General features: G+C 41.4%; 1 protein-coding gene across 1 annotated transcript in view; it reads left to right on the forward strand.

Moving 5' to 3' along the window:
• LOC140469677 (neural proliferation differentiation and control protein 1-like) overlaps positions 1-20,314 on the forward strand; it is a 207,976-nt gene that overhangs the window by 78,952 nt on the left and 108,710 nt on the right. The window contains exon 2 of the mRNA XM_072566418.1: positions 5,932-6,063. Coding sequence (XP_072422519.1) covers positions 5,932-6,063 — 132 coding nt within the window. The remainder of the gene's footprint in view (positions 1-5,931; positions 6,064-20,314) is intronic.

Below are 20,314 nucleotides of genomic sequence, written 5' to 3' on the forward strand. Positions count from 1 at the left end.
AGAAGGCTAAGAGGCGATTTAATAGAGACCTACAAGATGATCAGAGGTTTACATAGGGTACAGCGAGAATCTTTTTCCTCTGATGATGACATCATCTTGTCCGAGGGGGTATAGCTGCAAATTGACGGGTGATAGATATAAGAGAGATGTTAGAGGCAGGTTCTTCACTGAGTGGTAATGGCGTGGAATGGCTTCCCTGCCAGTGTAGTTAACTCAGCCATATTAGGGACATTTAAACAGTCCTTGGATAAGCATATGGATGATGATGGGATAGTGTAGGGGTTATGGGCTTAGATTAGTTCACAGGTTGGCGCAACATCGAGAGCCGAAAGGCCTGTTCTGCACTGTATTGTTCTATGTTCTATAAGACTATTATTTTTGATTCACTTTCTGACAGTCTGAGGTCTTTAGACCCTCTGAAATGAGGAGCTTTTAATCTCTTAGATATCCTTACTGGGATACATGCTCCCTGCTGAAATGGGCAATTCCTTATTTGCAGTGTCCTGAATCTCTGAAACAAGCAATTATTCTGCAGTATCTTGAATCATTGGACTTTATTCATTCTTTCTTGGTGGACTTTATGGTGTTCAATGTGCCTAGCTTTAACCTGTGTCACTTGATTTATTTTCTAAATACTCCTGTAGAATTGTGCTGGTATATATAGGTTTCATACTCAAAATTCTTGATCGGTTTATACTGTTTCCTTCAATCACAACAATTTGCATTAATAATGAAATAACTGTCAACTCTCCTCAATTAGCTCCAGTAGAGTATATTGTTAATTATCTATCTCATTGCTTGTTTTTCTTTTCAGACTCTTGTAGTCTGAGTGCTTATCGGTGTTGATAGCAGTGGAAAAAATTTGTGTACTGCAGTACAGTCCCATATTCCCATCATGTTGATGGTATGAAACAAATGTTTTATACCAACGTAACTAATCTTATGGCTGCTAGACTACTATTCAATCTTAGACAGCTGGTAGAGGATTTATTGTTCCACTTTTAGTGGTTTCTTAGCCATCTGTCCTTAACTTTACAAAGTTTCTGTCTGGTTCCTGGCATATTCACTGTACTGGTTTCTTGTGTTCCATATTTTATATTGTGGATCTTTAAATCTGAACAGATTCTGCTGATCTGCTGTGCTAGGATTGCCTTTGGACTTATGCTTCACTCATTATCTAAACTACTTTCTCTAGATTCAGGTTGTTGCTTCATTTATCTCCTTGGTGAGCTGCATCTACTTTCTTTCTAATTTTGTACAGCAATATAAATACTTGTGCAGCTTCTAACATTGTATTCAGTTGGAAACTTCTCTGCATGTCATAAATTGTTTTCTCCAAGATGATCATTCCTGTGTTCCATCTGACCCATGTCTGAAGTTATGTCTTCCTGGCAATTTTTATTTCTAATACCATGTCTTCCTAATGATTGAAATAGATTCCCTTCAGTGTGGAAACAGGCCCTTCGGCCCAACAAGTCTACACCGACCCTCCGAAGAGTAACCCACCCAGACCCATTTTTCTCTGACTAATGCACCTAACACTATGGGCAATTTAGCATGGCCAATTCACCTGACCTGCACATCTTTGTGATTGTGGGAGGAAACTGGAGCACCCGGAGGAAACCCATGCTGACACGGGGAGAATGTGCAAACTCCACAAGACAGTCGTCTGAGGCTGGAATCGAACCTGGGACCCTAGTGCTGTGAGGCAACACTGCTAACCACTGAGTCACCATGCCGTCCTAATAATATTTAATATATTTTTTGTTTGCTTAAATTTTTTTTCACAGTAATAACAACAGCTATAGAGCTCTATGCTGCTGTTCAGGTGTTCAGTAGCAACTCCACTTGAATCAACCTTCTACTGAATGATTCCCATCCCTTATGGTTTAAATGATTCCTGCCTTTATTGTGGCTCTTCTGAAGGATCTTCTGCGTTTGCCATAGCCTGACTAAAAACTCCCCAGCTTTCTTTCCCCATTAGACTAGATCTGCCAAGGCTCTTAATTGGTCTCGTTTTACTACTTTAATTCCTGGCTTTGTGGTGCCCCCTGGTTTGTATCCTCGGATTGATATTTGCTTTGTGGCCCTTTAGATCAGGTTCTGTATTTGTGCCTCCTGGTGCCAGCTTGGTATAGTCGTAATGTTCAATCTGTGCTGTAAGTGATTTTTTAACTTCAGTTTTCTAGCCTGGCTTAGTGTGCCATTTTAAAGTTTCCCTGACTGTCATGGATTAGAAGCTTTACCCACAGTGACTACAATTGGTTGTTCACCACTGAACTCTGATTCCACAACACTCCCACAGGCAACCATCCTGCAATGCAGGTTGTAACTGCTTTGACATTACTAATTAACCTTCTCAAGAGTGTTAATAACTTTGTAGCTACGCATCTTTTACCAGGACTGAAATACTTTTTTCTTAACAGCTTGTTGAGATATTCCTGTTGAGAATTACCATGAAGTCTTCACTTCTTCCCTGCTGACTGTGCTGAATGCGCAGATGACTTAAACCTGAGTCTGAAGATCTCATGTTTGTTCACAATATTAAATGAGCAGTCAAATCAATTTGGTGCCTCTATTTCCTATGTTGTGTTGCATGCAAGTTCACCATACCACCATCTTTAGTTTGAGAAACTACAGGGTTTGCTTGCTTATAATGATAGGAGAATGCCAATTCCTTGCATGCTGGCAGTTATTTATGGGTTACATTGATTTTATGGAAATAGTTACAAGAACTTTGAAGAGAATCAGATGTTACCTTTCATTCTTTTGAGTTCCTAAAATGTTTTGATCCTACTCCATGTTACATCAAACTAGTCGGTGAGGCTTATACCACTCCTTAGCATTTGCTGATAGATGGCCTGGAACACAGTCCTAATGTTTAGCTATTAACTTGGTGAGATGATTGGTATAAATAGAACCCAAGATCACTGAATATAATTATTTTTAAGACTGATATGTTAGTTTTCAGAAAGATGGCTGATTTTCTTTTAGACTGTCATAGCAGTTTGTCAGAAGAGATTTCTAATTAATTCAGTTAGCAAAGGGTTGCAGAGAGAAAGTGACAGATTGGGGTTGAGAAACTTATCAACCGTGATTGAATGGCAGAGCAGACTGGATGGGCTGAATGACCTAATTTCTTTTCCTATGTCTTATGGTCTAAATAGTGTATTAATGTAACCTTACACAGCAGTCATGGATATTTTGACAAATTTTGCTGCCACAAAAGTGTTTTTCTGTTCAAAATTTATTTATGCCATTTTTCCTAACTCCCTGTGACCTGACCTCAAGATGGTGGCGCTGGCACTATAGGTAGTGTTAGGCTGAGCCCATCCGGGTCTCCTTTTTGTCTTTTTTCTTTTTCCTGTCTCAATCTTCCTGATATCATGAGACTTGAACGGTGTTGGTGGTGACTCCTAGCTTGTAGGCGTAATGTGTGGACTCCTGGAATGGCAGCGGGGAGTCGGCTGAAGCGATGATGGAGTGGGGATGCCTGACTTCGTAGACCCGGAGTGGGGACTCTTTATGCAGCAGTAAGACCTCGACTGCAGCAACGTCAATGACAGGAGCAGGGTCATTGGCTGCAATAGGCCAAGAAAGGGGGCCTTGCAGAAGTCCTGAAGTTGTGTTTGGGACCTCATCCGATGAAAATGAACTCTGTTTAAGTACTTTTAAAAATCTTTTGTACCGCAAAATGGTGCTGGATTGTGGTGACAGAACACTTTTCACTCTATCTCCAGATACATGAGAGAATAAATCAGTCAGTCAATCATTCAATGAATGCACAAAGGTGAGGAATTTTATGTCTTATATAATAAATTATTGGAGTGACTTTGTCTTTGATGTCTTGACCTTTTAAATTGGTTCTTATAACTGAATTATTAAAATGACTCTGAATAGAAATAGCCAACTCACCATTATTGTCTGTGCTGGCTTTTTGATAGAACAATTCAATTTTCCCCATTTACTGTGTAATTCTTTGAAGTATTTAAACTTGATGTATATTTAAATATGTTGATAAATGATACATTGTAATCCTTTTAGAAATGAAGTGGAGATGCCAGTGTTAGACTGAGGCGTAGACAAAATCAGAATCATATGATACCAGGTTTTAGTCCAACAAGTTCATTTAAAATCACATAGAGTCATAGAGATGTACAGCATAGAAACAGACCCTTTGGTCCAACCCCTCCATGCTGATCAGATATCCCAACCCAATCTAGTCCCACCTGCCAGCACCCAGCCCATATCCCTCCAAACCCTTCTGAACTTTTGTGTGCAATTCTAATCTCCCTGCTATAGGTAGTATGTTGAGAAACTTGTAAATCTTTTCTGAACCCTTTCAAGGATGTTGCCAGGGTTGGAAGGTTTGAGCTATTGGGAGAGGTTGAATAGGCTGGGGCTGTTTTCCCTGGAGTGTTGTAGGCTGAGGGGTGAAGGGCATGGATAGGGTAAATAGACAAGGTCTTTTCCCTGAGGTGGGAGAATCCAGAACTAGAGACCATAGGTTTAGGGTGAGGGGGGGAAAGATTTAAAAGGGACCTAAGGGACAACTTTATCACCTAGAGGGTGATGCATGTATGGAATGATCTGCCGGAGGAAGTGGTGAAGGCTGGTACAATTACAACATTTAAAAGGCATCTGGATAGGTATATGAATAGGAAGAGTTTAGAGGGATATGGGCCAAATGCTGGCAAATGGATCACGATTAATCTAGGATATCTGGTCGGCATGGACGATGGGTCTGTTTCCGTGCTGTACATCTCTGTGACTCTAAATGAGATTGGAACTCACATCCTGTAGAGACAGGAAGGTGAGTTAACATTTCATGCTATTGACCCTTCCCTCTTCCTCAAACTGCTGCTTGATCTGTGAAGCATTTCCTTCATCTTCTGTTTTTATTGCATCAATGTAAATTTGATTTCTTTAACAAAAAGTGAAACAGGCAATAACAGTGGTTCTGGATGTAGGTTTGCTTGCTGAGCTGGAAGGTTCATTTTCAGACGTTTCATCACCATACTAGATAACATCTTCAGTGAGCCTCCAGATTGTTCATTGAAGATGTTGCCTTGTATGGTGACGAAACATCTGAAAATGAACCTTCCAGCTCAGTGAGAAAACCTACATCCAGAACCTCAACCTAAGCTGCAATCTTCTCAAAACTTGCTAACAGTGGTTCTGTTGAACATATTTTCTCTCAAACTGAGATTATTGAAAAATCTAACTCCTGCTGTAAAGTGGGTGCTACCTGAATGAAGTTATGAAACTTAGTGTAAATACAAGAAGCAGCAAGTACATAATGAACTATGGATGAACTCCAAGCATTCCATTCAATTTAGAGACGCTATGTCCTCCTGTAAGTGGTAGTCAGTCTGCTTTAGAATTATAATTTGCAGATGCCGGTGTTGGACTGGGATGTACAAAGTTAAAAATCACACAACAATAGGTTATAGTTCAACTGGTTTAATTGGAAGCGGTGCTCCGAAAGCTCGTGCTTCCAATTAAACCTGTTGGACTATAACCTGGTGTTGTGTGGTTTTTAATTTAGAATTATAATGTACTGTATGAAACGAGGGCAACATTGGCCCATTTTACTCATGCTGTCTGTAAAAGGACTACCCAAATTATTAGTAATCTTTTCTCTTTGCTGATTACGCAATACTTAGCAATTGAGAGACTGGCATCCTATTTGGCTGTTGGAGAGACCAATCTGATGCACTCAAATAAGTTGTGTAGAAACTGTTCTAGCTATTTTGCTGTACATCACATCTTATTTAACTTCTCAATAAGAAACCTGCATGGACAAGAACACAGGTAGGTAGTAATGGGGTTAAGTGCAATGAGATGAGATCAACAGATTGTTTTGTTTGTCGTCTTAAGATGTGCAAAATCTGCCAGTTTGCTGAACTGATTTTCATCTGTGTCCCTCAGCTGAAACCTGCCCTGGTAAACTGGACTGCACCATAAAGCGACGTCAACATTGCATGCCAGGATTTGATCACTGTGGGCCATGTCTCTCTGGTTTTGTTGAAGATGAGAAAGGAAATTGTGTAGAGGAGCACAGTAAGTGGTGAAAACGTTTGAATTATTTGTTTGATTTCTTTGCATCTACCCCTACTGAATTTGAGGCCCACAGAGAAAATGTTTACATTGCGTTTGTGTTTATTATGTATGTGCTGCTTTATATTGCAAGTTACTTAGATCGTGTCACTCCTCACAGATCAAATCTGTTAGAACAGGAACTCAACCTGCCTTATCCATTCTGATTTCTATGATCTCAGCTCCACACAATCATAATTAACACTGCTGCCCTTGAAATTGCCCTCACAGGCCCCTGATTTGCCAGGCCACCACTTCCCTTCAAGTATGAATGAAACATAAATAATGACTTTAATCCACATGTTGCAAATTAATTCAAAATATAGATGTTTATTGCTGTATAATTCCCTGACCCCATCACCCAATGTGTTTTATATTCCTATGCTACTTGACAACTAGATTATTTAAGGTAAAAGGAAATATGTTTTCTATTTTCTGTTGATCAGTACCTTTGTGAATCATACAAAAATTGGTGAGGTGTGACTAGTGAAGAGGATAGCCTTAGACTATGAGAGGATAAGAACAGGATAGTCAGATGGGCTGATCAGTTGCAGATGGAGTTTAATCTGGGTCATTGAGTGTTGCACTTGGGGTAGGACAAACAAGCAAGGGAATAAATGATGAATGGTAGGACCCTGGGAAGCACTAAGGATCAAAGAACAAAGAACATTTACAGCTCAGGAACAGGCCCTTCAACCCTCCAAGCTTGTGCTGATCCAAATCCACTGTTTAAACCTATTGATCAATTCCTAAGGATCTGTATTCCTCTGCTCCCCACCTACTCATGCATCTATCTAGAGACACCTTAAATAAATCTACCGTGCCTGCCTCTACTACCTTTGGCAACATATTCCAGGCACCTACCACCATCTGTGTTAAAGTACTTTATGCATGTATTCCCCTTAAACCTTTCTCCCCTCAACTTGAAAGCGTGACCACTCGTGGAAAAAGCTTATCTCTAGCCACCTTGTCTTTACCCTTCATGGTTTTGTAGACCTCAGTTAGGTCCCCCCCCATCTCCTTTTTTCTAATGAAAACAATCCTAACCTACTCTCCTCTCTTCATAGCTAGCACCTTCCATCCCAGGCAACGTCCTCATAAATCTTCTCTGCATCTTCTCCAAAGTGTCCACATCCTTTTGGTAATGTGGTGACCAGAACTGTACACTGTATTCTAAATGTGGCCAAACCAAAATCTTGTACAATTTTAACATGACCTGCCAGCTGTTATCCTCAGTATCCTGATCGGGGGACTTTGGTATGTATCAGTACAAGTGGGTAAAGTGGAAAAGTAGGCATATGTATACTGGCCTTTAGTTGATTGTATAAAGTTTAAGAGCAGGGAGGGTATGCTGAAACTTTATGAAATATTGTTTATCCCATAGCTGGAATATTCTGTGCAGTCTGGAATCCACATTATATGAGAGATGTGTATGCATTGGAGAAAGTGCATATGCAGGATATCTTCCGGGATGTTGCCTGGGCTGGTTTCAGTTATGCAGAGAAATTGCACAGGCTGAGGATTGTTTTCATTGGAAGAGGAGATTGAGATGTATAAATTATGAGGATCATAGATACGGTGGAGAGGAAGAGAGTCTTTCACTTGGTAGAGAGATCAGTGACCGGGGCATAGATTTAAAGTAAGAAGCAGAAGGATTAGAGGAGAAGTGGGGACAAACGTTTTCAGCCAGAGGGTGCTGGGAATCTGGAACTCACTACTTTTGAAGATAGTCAAGGCAGAAACCCTCAACATTTAAGAAGCGAGTAGATATGCACTTGTGATGCCAAGGCACACAAGGCTGTGGGCCACATGCTTGAAAATTGGATTGAATGGTGGTGGTTTTTGACTGGTGTGCAAGTGGTGGTTTTTCTGTGCTGTAGATCTGTATGACAATGATGTTTCTGGAATACTCCAGCAAATTGTGAATGAGAGTGGAATATAGTTACTCGACCATTAAGATATTTTCAGATGAACCTGTTCAGAGAGTTATTCCACATCTCTGGAGCAGGTAGGACCTGAAGCAACCTGGCTTAGAGGTGGGGTCACTACCACTGCACCACAGAACCCTTTACCATTTTATAATTCTGCTTGAATTACATTGTCGCGACAGTCAAATGTGCACGTTCTACCAACATTCTTGTGGCTAGCACTAACTAACCAGGTAGTACCTGCTGAGATGGTTGTCCAGAAAATGAAGACCTTTGATTGCAAGTTATCTAAAGGTAAGTCATGAAGAGTTCCATATGCATTCTCTTGGGAAGAAAATCTGTTGATGCTGTAACTTTGAAATAAATTCTCTTTGTCGTTAGTATGGCTGTTTACCTTGTGTTTTCATTACTAAAGACAGCAGGATACAGGATCTGCTTTCACATCGTAAGACTGTAAGATATAGGAGTAGCTTTACGCCGTGTGGCCCATTGAGCCTGCTCCGCAAATGAATCATGTTTATTATGTTTTTCAACCTTGCACTTTTCCACATTGTATTCCATTTGCCGCATCGTTGTCCACATGCCTAGCCTGTCCAAATCCTCCTGCAACCTGTCCACTTCCTCAATGCTATCTGTCCCTCCATTTGTCAAATGGAAACTTAGCAACAATGCTCTCAGTTCCTTTGCGCAGATTGTTAATGTATAATGTGAATAGTTGTCATATCAACAGTGACCCTTGTGAAACTTCGCTTCTCGCTAGCTGCCATCCTGAAAAAGACCCCTTTACCCCATGCCCTGCCTTTAGCCAGTCAGTCAGTCTTCCATCTATGCCATACGTTGCCCATAACACTATCAGCTCTTATCTTATTTAGCGGCCTGTTGTGCAGCACCTTGTCAAAGACCATCTGAAAATCCAAATAGATCACATCCACTGGCTCTCCTTTGTCCAAAGTTGCTCATTGACTCCTCAAAGTATTCTCTCAGATTTGTCAGGCATGACCTTCCCTTGACAAAGTCATGCTGACTCAGCCCTATTTAACAATGCACTTCCAAGTACTTTGCAATCTCATCCTTAATAATGCACTCTTGTAAAATTGTACCGACAACAGAGGTCAAGCTATAGTTTTCTGTCTTCCACTTCCTCCTTTTTTAAATCGGGGTGTTACATTAGCCAATTTCCAGTCTTCATGACCCTTCCTGACAGGGATTCCTGAAAGGTTGCCACCAATGCCTCTGCAATCTCCTAACTGTGTCCTTCAAGCCTCCTGGGGTAAAGTCTGTCTGGTCTGGGTGATTTATTCATTTTCAGACTTTTCAGCTTCCCCAGCACCACCTCCTTAGTGATAGCCACTATACTCACTCCTTTCCCCTGACTGTCTAGAAGTTGGTGGTGCTGCTGGTGTCTTCCAGCATGAAGACTGATGCAAAGTACCTATTCAGCTCCTATGTCATTTCTTTGTTCCCCATTACTACTACAGCGCCATTTTCCAGTGACCACTCTCGTCTCTCTTACCTTTTTATACAACTTTTAAAAACTTGCACGTTTTTTATAGTACTAGTTAATTTATCTTCATATATTTCATCACCTTCATTTCCATTATTGCTTTTTTGTCATCTGGTTTCCTAAAGGCTTCCCACTAATCTTCACCACACTGTTTGCTTTTATACTGTCCTTGACTTCCCTTGTCAGCCATGGTTGCCTTGTTCTTCCCTTTAATGTGATTCTTCCTTGGGATGAATTTCTGCTCTGCCTACCAAATGCTGCCATTGCTGCTTCATTGTCTTCCTTGCTAGACTCCCCTTCCAATCAATTTTGACCTGTTTCTCCCTTTTGTTTTTGTAGTTACCTTTACTCATTTGTAACACCATTACATCTGAGTACAGTGGCTTCCTTTAAAATTGCAGGGTGAATTCTATCATTGTAGTCACTGCCCCCTTGGGGTTCCTTCACTTCAAGATCCCTAATCAACTCTGCCTCGTTGTAGTTGTGGGTATGTTTGCTGAGCTAGGAACTTGATTTGCAAACATTTTGTCCCCTGTCTAAGTGACATCTTCAGTGTTTTGGTGCCTCCTGTGAAGCGCTGCAGTACTGTGTCTTCTGGAATTTATTTGCTTCCATTCCTGCTACTAACGGTTGTCGGTTCTAGTTGTTCATTGTAGTGGCCGGTATATTGCATCTAGGTCTATGTGCTTATTGATGGAGTCTGTGGATGAGTGCCATGCTTTAAGAAATTCTCTGGCTGTTCTGTTTGGCTTCTCCTATGATCATTACGTTCTCGAATTTGTGGTCCTTGTCATCTTCATGTGTAGCTACTAGGGACAGTTGGTCATGGCATTTAGTGTCTAGTTGGTACTCATGGATGCAGATTGCTAGTTGTCTGCCTGTTTGTCCTATATAGTGTTTTGTGCAGTCTTTGCATGGAATCTTATAAATTATGTTTGTCTTGCACATAATGGGTATAGGGTCTTTTGTCCTGGTGCGTTGTTGTCTGAGCATGGCTGTTGGTTTATGGGTTTTCAAGGATCCCGGTGGTCGGAGAAGTCTGGCTGTTAGTTCAGAGATGTTTTTATGTAAGGTAGCGTGGCCAGTGAGTTATGTCATGGCATGTCCTCATTGCATTGTTTGTCTGTTAGGCATCTGCGGATGAAATTACGGGGAGATACGTTCTTGGTGAATACTCTGTAGAGGTGTTCTCTTTGTAGGTCGGGGGTGCTGTAATGTGTTGTACCTCTTTTAAACAGGGTCCAAATGCAGCTTCTCAAGTCTACCTCTTTACATATCACCAAATCCAGAGTTGCCTGTTCCCTTGTAGGCTGTTCCAAAAAACCCATCTTGCAGGCATTCCATAAATTCTTGTTCTTGGGATCTGCTACCAACTTCATTTTCCCAGTCCACCAGCATATTGAAATAGTCATGAAGATGTACAACATGGAAACAGAGCCTTCAGTCCAACCTGTCCATGCTGACCAGATATCCCAACCCAAACTAGTCCCACCTGCCAGCACCCGGCCCATATCCCCCCAAACCCTTCCTATTCATATACCCATCCAAATGCCTCTTAAATGTTGCAATTGCACCAGCCTCCGCCACTTCCTCTAGCTCCAGCCATGATTATTGTAAGTGTTTCTCTTGCATCCCTTTGCCATCTTCTGATTTATTTACTGTCCCACATCCTGACTACTGCATGGAGGTCTGTACATTAACTCTCATCAGAGCTGTCTTTCCTTTGTGGTTCCTCAATTCTACCCACACAGGTTTTATGCCATCTGACTCTGTCACTTCTTGCTATTGACTTAGTTTAATTTCTCACTAACGAGGCAACCCAGCCCATCTGCATGTCCTTTCAATAGGGTACAGGTCCATGGATATTTAGTTCCCAGCCCTGATCCCCTTACAGCCACATCTTTGAGATACCCACAACATCACACCTGCCAATTTTAATCTGCATTACAATCTCATTCACCTTGTTTCATAATACTGTGTGCATTAATTACAGAGAAAGTGAGGATTGCAGATGCTGGAGATCAGAGTCGAGAGTGTGGCAGTGGAAAAGCACAGCAGGTCAGGCAGTATCCAAGGAGCAGGAGAATCCTGATGAAAGCCTTATGCCCTGTTGATTCTCCTGCTTCGGGGATGCTGCCTGACCTGTGCTTTTCCAGCACCACACTCTCGATTGCATTTAAGTACAATCAGACAGGATAAAAGTCCCTAAAGAAATGTATTTTTTCCACCCTCAACCCATTTGATACCTGTTGACAAACCTGCATGTGCTTTGTTGCATTACATTGTTTTATTTAATTTCTTCTTTTTTCCATGTTCTCTCTAGTCACTGGCTCTTCCTTTCACTTCTCTGTTTTTCAGCAATCTCCTCCAATACCCTGTGCCCCAACTTCTGAACCTCCTCCCTTAACCCTGCTCCCTCACTATAACCTGGACTTTCTGGACTTGAAGGAAGATGCTATCTTTGTATAGCTCCCAAGTAAATGCCAATATTCAGTAGTTTTGCATGAACAAAAATGTGTAAAATCAAAAATGGAGATGAGTCAGTTTTGTGTGTTGACTGTTCAGAGCAGTTTGTGTATGAAACCTATGATAGATGGGGTTAATGTTCATTAGTGAGACGGGCAAACAAGAATCCAGGAAAGAAAATCCCTTGTCCAGTGAAAATGCGTCACCTCTAAGAGTAAGCAATTGTCACGTAATCCAAAATTAATAAATCTGTTTCACTTAGAAGCAAAACTTCTTTTCAAACCAGAGTTTAAAATAATCAGCTTTCCTTGATAGCTTTGTTTTCCTTGTCAGTCACTTGAACAGTGATGATAGTCCTGATTAACCATCTTTTGTGTAATAAGACCTGAGCATACATATTCTGATGATTTGCATAATGTATTGAAGGCAGTTGTGGAAAATGTGTTCTGATTCCAGCTGTTCAGTTGTTTGCCTCAGTTATTGAATGGTTTGTGATGAATGGAAATTGGAATTTCATGATATAATTAGGAAACTAAATAAGCTTTGTTAATTTCAAATAATGATTGTGGCTGTCCATCATAACTTGGAAGTTACATTGTTAGTATATAACCTCGTCAAGCAACCCTTTTGGATAACAAATACAAAGCAAGAGTTCAGAAGATGGAAGTATTCCAATCCACCTATTTCTGCTTCCATCATTTATGCACTTTAAAAAAAAATATCAAGGATCATTTAGTGGTCATAAGCAATGAGAGCACTCAGTTGATTTTTTTTTCTCTCTGGCTTAATGCTGAGAGTGCTAAGACCATTTGTACCCTCATTGCCTACTGTTAAGAGCAGCTAAACCTCAATACTGTACTCTGCACAACTTACAAAACACCCAACATTTAATAGACTGTGTTAGTGTTTTCTGTCTGACTTATGCTTCTCAAGGGAACTTTGCCCTATAGTCTGACCATCCCTTATTATTTTTCATCTTGTTTCCTGTAGTCCTGGTATACTAATGCTAATAGAACAATGATGATGTCTAAAGCATAAAAGTAGCCCCTGCTATAGATTTTAAACCAATGGAAATCCACATGAGATTTGTGATCAGTATAAAAATTTTTAATTACTAGTCCCCATCAGTTCCAAAGATGTCATATATGACTCAATAATAGTTTGGTTTCCAACTCGACAGATGCTGCCAGACCTGGCCAAGTTTCAAAGCAGCATTATAACTGCTGTTTACTTAAGTTCACCTTTAAATGGTGGCACATCCTTTAGAGTTAGACTGTGCAAAAAGTCTGGATGATACAGGCTGAACCAGTTTTTTGTCAGTGGAAGAAATGCTGATTTTGTTTTGTTCAGTTCACCTAACAGCTTTTCTGAAATGTTTCGTTCAAATCTTCATTCTTAGCATCAAGAACAGCTTTCCAACAATTTATATTAAAGTAATTATCCCTGCCATTATGACACATTTAACTGATTTCATCATCTCTTCCACCTGTCGCTTGAAGATGAAACCCGCCTGATGAAGAGCTTATGCTCGATACATCGATTCTTCTGCTACTCGGATGTTGCCTGACCGGCTGTACTTTTCCAGCACCACACTCTTGACTCTGATCTCCAGCTTCTGCAGTTCTCACTTTCTTGCCATATATGCCCCATGGCATTCCATCCTTTCTGTTCCATCTCATCTTTTCCATCTTCATCGCTTCCATCTTCATCGCTTCATCCTATCGTGAGTGGATGGGATGGATCTACCTCTTCAGCCAAGGGAGTTTGCTGTTGGGTTTCCTGATCCTCCATTTGCTTTTACTGCAACAAATCCCCATATTCCTGCTTTCGCCACTACCAACTGTTAACAGTTGCAAGTGTGTCATGTGCTCCACTCCCGAGTTCCCAGGTGTCTGTGCATGCACCAGATGCAGCCAACCAACAGATATGTTCTTTAAAGTGACTGGTAAAGCTATTCTGGACTGACAGATTAAGGGTGCAAATTTCCTCTCTAGCAGTGGTGAGACAGGTGGAATAATAATGAAGTGAGTTGGCCCTGGAAGAATACATGACCTCTTCTCCCACTTCAGTTAAATACTGTGCAAGATGGTCCATTGGAAACTTTCACACTTCAGTAATTCAAATAACATACACTTAAGAGCCTTAGCTCTTCACTTCTCCATTGTCTTGCCTGCCAAGAAGTCAGATAGAGCTTCCTAGCTGGATATTCAGGGTGACCTCGCCCTTGGGTCTAAGTCTCCTGATGGTCTTCTCACTAAGATCACATCCGCAAAAGTCAAAGGAAAAGGACCTACCTGCTCACTGTTAATCCCTTGAAGGGTAGGCCTCAATTGCCAGTCCTCTTGACCAAGAGTTTACTGTCCCTTGATTGACTTGCAACTTCTAGTGAATCAAAATGCCACTGTAGGGGCTTGCAAATTGTTGAGAAACTCAGCAGTCATCTTAACAATCGGCACAGTCTGCCGAGCTTTCTCACTAGTGAGGGCAATGAATTAGTCAACACATAACACTACTGCCTCCATGCTTTTTCCAGAAAAAGGGATAAATGTGGCCTGAGTAATTATAGTTGGGTATGGTTTTATTTATTGCCTGCTATGTAGCCCTCTGACCACTTGTAAGTAAACAGCTCAAGCCTAACCATTATGTGTGAGTGTATGTGTTTATGCGTGAGGAGAAATTCAGTAGCAAGTCAATTGAAGCTTCAAAACTATTTTCAGATAAAGCAAAAATCTATGTAAGGTTGTTTATATCATTGTGCATTCTCCCTGTCAAACTACCTACATAAGTGCATTGTAACTGTATTGGGGAAATTAACAGTTTTTCATTTAGTTAAGTATCAGAATTGGAAAGGCAAAACTGTTTCTTCATAAACAATTGCTGAAAAGCAACATATATCTGTTAACTGTTTTGATATAAAAAATGACATGCTTAGCAGTTCCTAATTTGTTACACTAAAACAGAAAATGGAGAAAATTAAAATGCAACATTAAATTTCTTGGAAACTGTGAACATTTCAAAAGAATGCATCAGATACATAAATAATTATAATAAAATGTCATTTCTTTAACATTAGAACAATAACATCTAATTATGTCAAGAAGACAAACCACTTTGAACTTTTAAGTAATCCATACAGGCAATTTAGATTCCGTCACTATATTACATGGCTCCATTAAATATTGATTCTGGAGGAAGAATAGTTAAAATTTTTCATTTTGAAATCTGACCTTATTATGTTTTTGACATAAAATGATGAAAAGTTGGAGTAATGGGTTCTTTTTACTGAGTGAATAGAAAAGCACCAAATTTATTCTATACTGAACAATTGAACTCGAGAACCTATCAAAACTGGTCAGCCAAGACCAGAACCTATTGTAATGATTTAATATTTCATTGATTATTCTAGTTCTCCAATCCCCAAATAATAGCACATTGCATTATGAAAGTCCATTAAAAACTGAAATCTAAGAGCTGCACTTAACACAACTTGATGATCCCATACTTTGGTTTAATAAGTGGCAGAGGATATGAGTCCACAGGTTGCATATGCAGAGGACCTGGCGATTATCCGAAGGACACGGGTGGTTAATGGAATGCTGGATAACATAGCTTAGCCAAGAATTGGGATCTTGCAATCTTGCTGCATAATCCGACATTTGGATAATTGAATGCCGGATAATCGAGGTTCATCTGCACTGTTTTTATTCATTAAAGTGTTAGGTACTAGTCCAGTAGCTCATTGAATTTCATCTGTCGGTAATGTGTTCATAGGAGTTTTAATCAGAAAACAAAGCAGGTTTGGGTTAACCAGAGAATATTAAAGACTGAAAAACGAATTACAGTACCGAGGTTTTCAATAAAAAGCTACGTACCCAGCTAGTTTAAGTCTGGCTTTAATTGAGGTGGGAAGTTGGAGCATTGAGTACAGCCCTTCATGGAGGTGGTTTAACATTTTGAATAAAATAACTGTGAGTCACAATGTCCAACAGAACAAAAAACAGGCCCATTGGCCTAACTCACCCATGCTGACCTGGTTTCCTAAACTGAACTAGTCCCATTTAGTTGTAAGCTTACACTCAAATCTGTTGTGCAGCACTGTATCAGATACCTTTTGAAAGTCTGTGTATAGTACATTAGTTGCTTTGTGCTCATCATCACTTGGTTACCTATTCAAAAAATTCTAAAAGGCTACGTGATCACAATTTTCCTAAGAAATACATGCTGACTTCTACTTAAACTCCATTTGTTTGTGACTATTACTTTTGTCTTGTTACCATCAGTGTTTTTTTAAACTTTAACTGTAATTGCTTGTTTATTGCAAAGCCACATTGAGGAGAGTTGTGGATCTGGGGGAAAGTAACTTTGCATTAATATACCAGCCTGTCTGCTTGAGCAATAGCCACAAAGCCTCTGATCCCACTCCTTCTCCCCACAGTTTCTCACTGTCTCTGACCTCTCCAACTTTGTCCTGCAAATTTCACTGACCAGTTCACTATCTGATGAGAGGTTATGCCTGTCAATGAGTCAGGGAGCTAATTGATAACATCACATAAGGTACCAAATTAAAACTCTATTTAGAAGAGATTTCCATCTTCTAGGTTCCCTGCACGTATCCAAAACAATCTCACCACCATGCGTCCTCCTCCTCCTCGTCCTCCTCCTCCTCATCCTCGTCTCCGTCTCCTCCACTTCTGCTTCCGTCTTTTCCGTCTCCTCCACCTCTGCTTCTGTCTCCTTCTCCTTCTCCACCTCTGCTTCTGTCTCCTTCTCCTTCTCCGTCTCCTCCACTTCTGCTTCTGTCTCCTCCTCTGCCTCCTCGGTGTTCTCCACTTCGTCATCCTCGATCACCACCACCTCCTCGTCCATGTCCTTTTCCTCCTCCTCCTCGTCCTTGTCGTCCTCGTTCCCCTCCCCCTCCTCCTCCTCCTTCCTTGTCTCCCTCCTCTTCATTGCACTGCTCCTCCTCATCCTCATCCTTCTGCTCCTCGTCCAAATCCCCTCACTGTTGTCCCCCTCCCCTCCCCCCATTGTTGTTGTCGTCCTCCTCACATCATCCTTGTCCTCCCCCCACCGTCGTCGTCATCCTCCTCTCCCTCCCCCATCATCATCCATCTCCTCCTCCTTCCACCCATTATCGTCCTCTTCGTCACCCCCTGCCCAGCCCCCTCCCCTAACCACTACCCTGTAAAGCCACAAATGAACTCCTAACTCCTATACTCAATAGTCTGACCAATAAAGGAAAGCATACCAAACGTCGCCTTCACTATCCTATAGGCGGCACGGTGGCACAGTGGTTAGCACTGCTGCCTCACAGCGCCAGAGATCCGGGTTCAATTCCCGCCTCAGGCGACTGACTGTGTGGAGTTTGCACGTTCTCCCCGTGTCTGCATGGGTTTCCTCCGGGTGCTCCGGTTTCCTCCCACACTCCAAAGATGTGCAGGCAAGGTGAATTGGCCATGCTAAATTGCCCGTAGTGTTAGGTAAGGGGTAGATGTAGATGTAGGGGTATGGGTGGGTTACGCTTCGGCGGGGCGGTGTGGACTTGTTGGGCCGAAGGGCCTGTTTCCACAGTGTAAGTAATCTAATCTAATCTAATCTAATCTAATCTAATCTAATCTAATCTAATCTACCTGAGACTCCACTTTCAAGAACCTATGAATCTGCACTCCAAGGTCTCTTTGTTCAGCAACACTCCCCATGACCTTGCCATTTAGCGTATAAGTTGTGCTCTGATTTTCTTTTCCAAAATGAAAAGAAAATTTATCTAAATTAAACTCCATCTGCCATTCCTCGGCCTGATAAAGATCCCGTATTAATCTGAGGTGACCTTTGCTGTCCACTACACCTCCAATTTCGGTTTCATCTGCAGACTTTCTAACTAAGCCTCCTATGTTCACATCCAAATCATTGTACAAAATGGCAGCACGGTGGCCAGTGCTTAGTACTGCTGCCTAATAGTACCAGGGAACCGGGTTCAGTTCTCACCTTGGGTGCCTGTCTGTGTGGAGTTTGCACATTCTCCTGTGTCTGCGTGGGTTTCCTCTGGGTGCTCCAGTTTCCTCCCACAATCCAAAGATGTGCAGGTTAGGTGAGTTGGCAATTCTAAATTGCCCATAGTGTTTAGGGATGTGTTGGTTAGGTGCATTAGTCAGGGAAAACATAGGGGAATGGGTCTGGGTAGGTTACTCCTTAGAGGGTCGGTGTGGACTTGATGGGCCAAATTGCCTGTTTCCACACTGTAGGGATTCAATGCTTCTTTGATAAATGATTAAAAGCAGTGGACTCAGCACCATTCCTTGTGGCACACCACTGGTCACAGGCCTCCAGTCTGAAAAGCGACCCTCCACCACCACTACTGCCTTCTACTTTCAAGTCAGTTTTGATTTCAGATGGCTAGTTCTCCTTATATTCCCTGTAATCTAACCTTGCTAACCGGTCTACTTTGAGGAACCTTGTCGAATGCCTTACTGAAGTCCACATAGATAACATCCACCACTCTGCCCTCATCAGTCCTCTTTGTTACTACTTCAGAGAATTCAATCAAGTTTGTGAGACATGATTTCCCACACACAAGGTCATGTTGACTATCCCTAATATGATAATGCTGCTCCTTTAACAAGGTTATGTAGTCCTTGTTTTTGTTTCCCCAGAAAGTTGTAAAACTACAGGTTCTGAAAAATCTGGGCTTCAATGGGATTTTGGGTCTGTTTGATAATAGCAACAGATACTGCTTCAGGAAAAGGCTTTCAAGTTTAAATAAAATACTTGTACAATAAAAGGGGAATGGCCATTTCTCCCAGCTCAGCTTTGCTCTGGTTTGATTTGGTTTTTGGCAGTCTGGCTATTCACTGAAAGCAGTTCAGCAGTTTGAGGCTGTTGAACCAAGAAACAGCTACATGAAACAGGCTGTTCCATGCTGCCAATTCTGACATCTCTCCTGTAAAGACCCTGTGTTTGATTTTACCTTTTGTGCCAAAGGGTATTTATGGGAATTGTTGCAAATATTTGGAACGGAATCATTAAGTTGGAATAATCTGTTAGGTTTTTGGATAGGTTAAGTTATCCTGTAATCTGTTCTCTTTTGTTTGTGTTTTATTCAGTAATATTGTAAACAGATTCTGCTGTGTTTAAAACTAAGTGGTCTGACCAAATGCAGCCCTCCTAGAATATCTGCCATACACCCGTTTAAAACAACTAGCAAAATTAAGGTCTGGGCTACTTTCTTGCAGAGTTTTGAGCGGGGCCGGCCTGGTCCATAACACAAATCAGTCCTTGCCTATCCAAATACATGTAAATCCTGTCCCTCAGGATTCCCTCCCAACAACTTGGCTCATTGGTCTATAGTTCCCTGACTTGTCCTTATTACCTTTCTTAAATAATGGTGTAACATTAGTCAACCTCCAGTCTTCAGGCACCTCACCTGTGACTATCAATGATCCAAATATCTCAGCAAAGGGCCCAGCAATTGCTTCCCACAGAGTTCTAGGGAGTTATCCACCTTTATGCATTTTAAGACATCCAGCAACACCACTTCTGTATTGTGGAGATTTTTCTTCAAGGTGTCACCATCTATTTCCCCACCTTCTATATAGAGTCATAGAGATGTACAGCTCTTCCATGTCTATTTGTACAGTAAACGCTTATACAAAATGCTTGTTTAGTATCTCCCCTATCTCCTTCAATTCCACACATAGGCTAGGTAAAAACAATGACTGCAAGATGCTGGAAACCAGATTCTGGATTAGTGGTGCTAGAAGAGCACAGCAGTTCAGGCAGCATCCGAGAAGCAGTAAAATCGTCGTTTCAGGCAAAAGCCCTTCATCAGGAATACAGACAGAGAGCCTGAAGGGTGGAGAGATATGCTTTGCTGATCTTTGAGGGGTCATATTCTCTCCCTAGTTTCTCTTTTATCCTTAACATATTTGTAAAATCCCTTTGGATTCTCCTTAATCTTATTTGCCAAAGCTATCTCCTGTTCCCCTTTTTGCCCTCCTAATTTCCATCTTAAGTATATTGTTGTGGTTCTGTTCGCCAAGCTGGGAATTTGTCTTGCAAACGTTTTGTCCCCTGTCTAGGTGACATCCTCAGTGCTTGGGAGCCTCCTGTGAAGCGCTTCTGTGCTGTTTCCTCCGGCATTTATAGTGGCCTGTCTCTGCCGCTTCCGGTTGTCAGTTTGAGCTGTCCACTGTAGTGGCCGGTATATTGGGTCCAGGTCGATGTGTTTGTTGATAGAGTTTGTGGATGAGTGCCATGCCTGTAGGAATTCCCTGGCTGTTCTCTGTTTAGCTTGCCCTATAATGGTAGTGTTGTCCCAGTC

This window comes from Chiloscyllium punctatum, chromosome 49, assembly GCF_047496795.1.
Source record: "Chiloscyllium punctatum isolate Juve2018m chromosome 49, sChiPun1.3, whole genome shotgun sequence".
NCBI classification, from domain to species: Eukaryota; Metazoa; Chordata; class Chondrichthyes; order Orectolobiformes; family Hemiscylliidae; genus Chiloscyllium; species Chiloscyllium punctatum.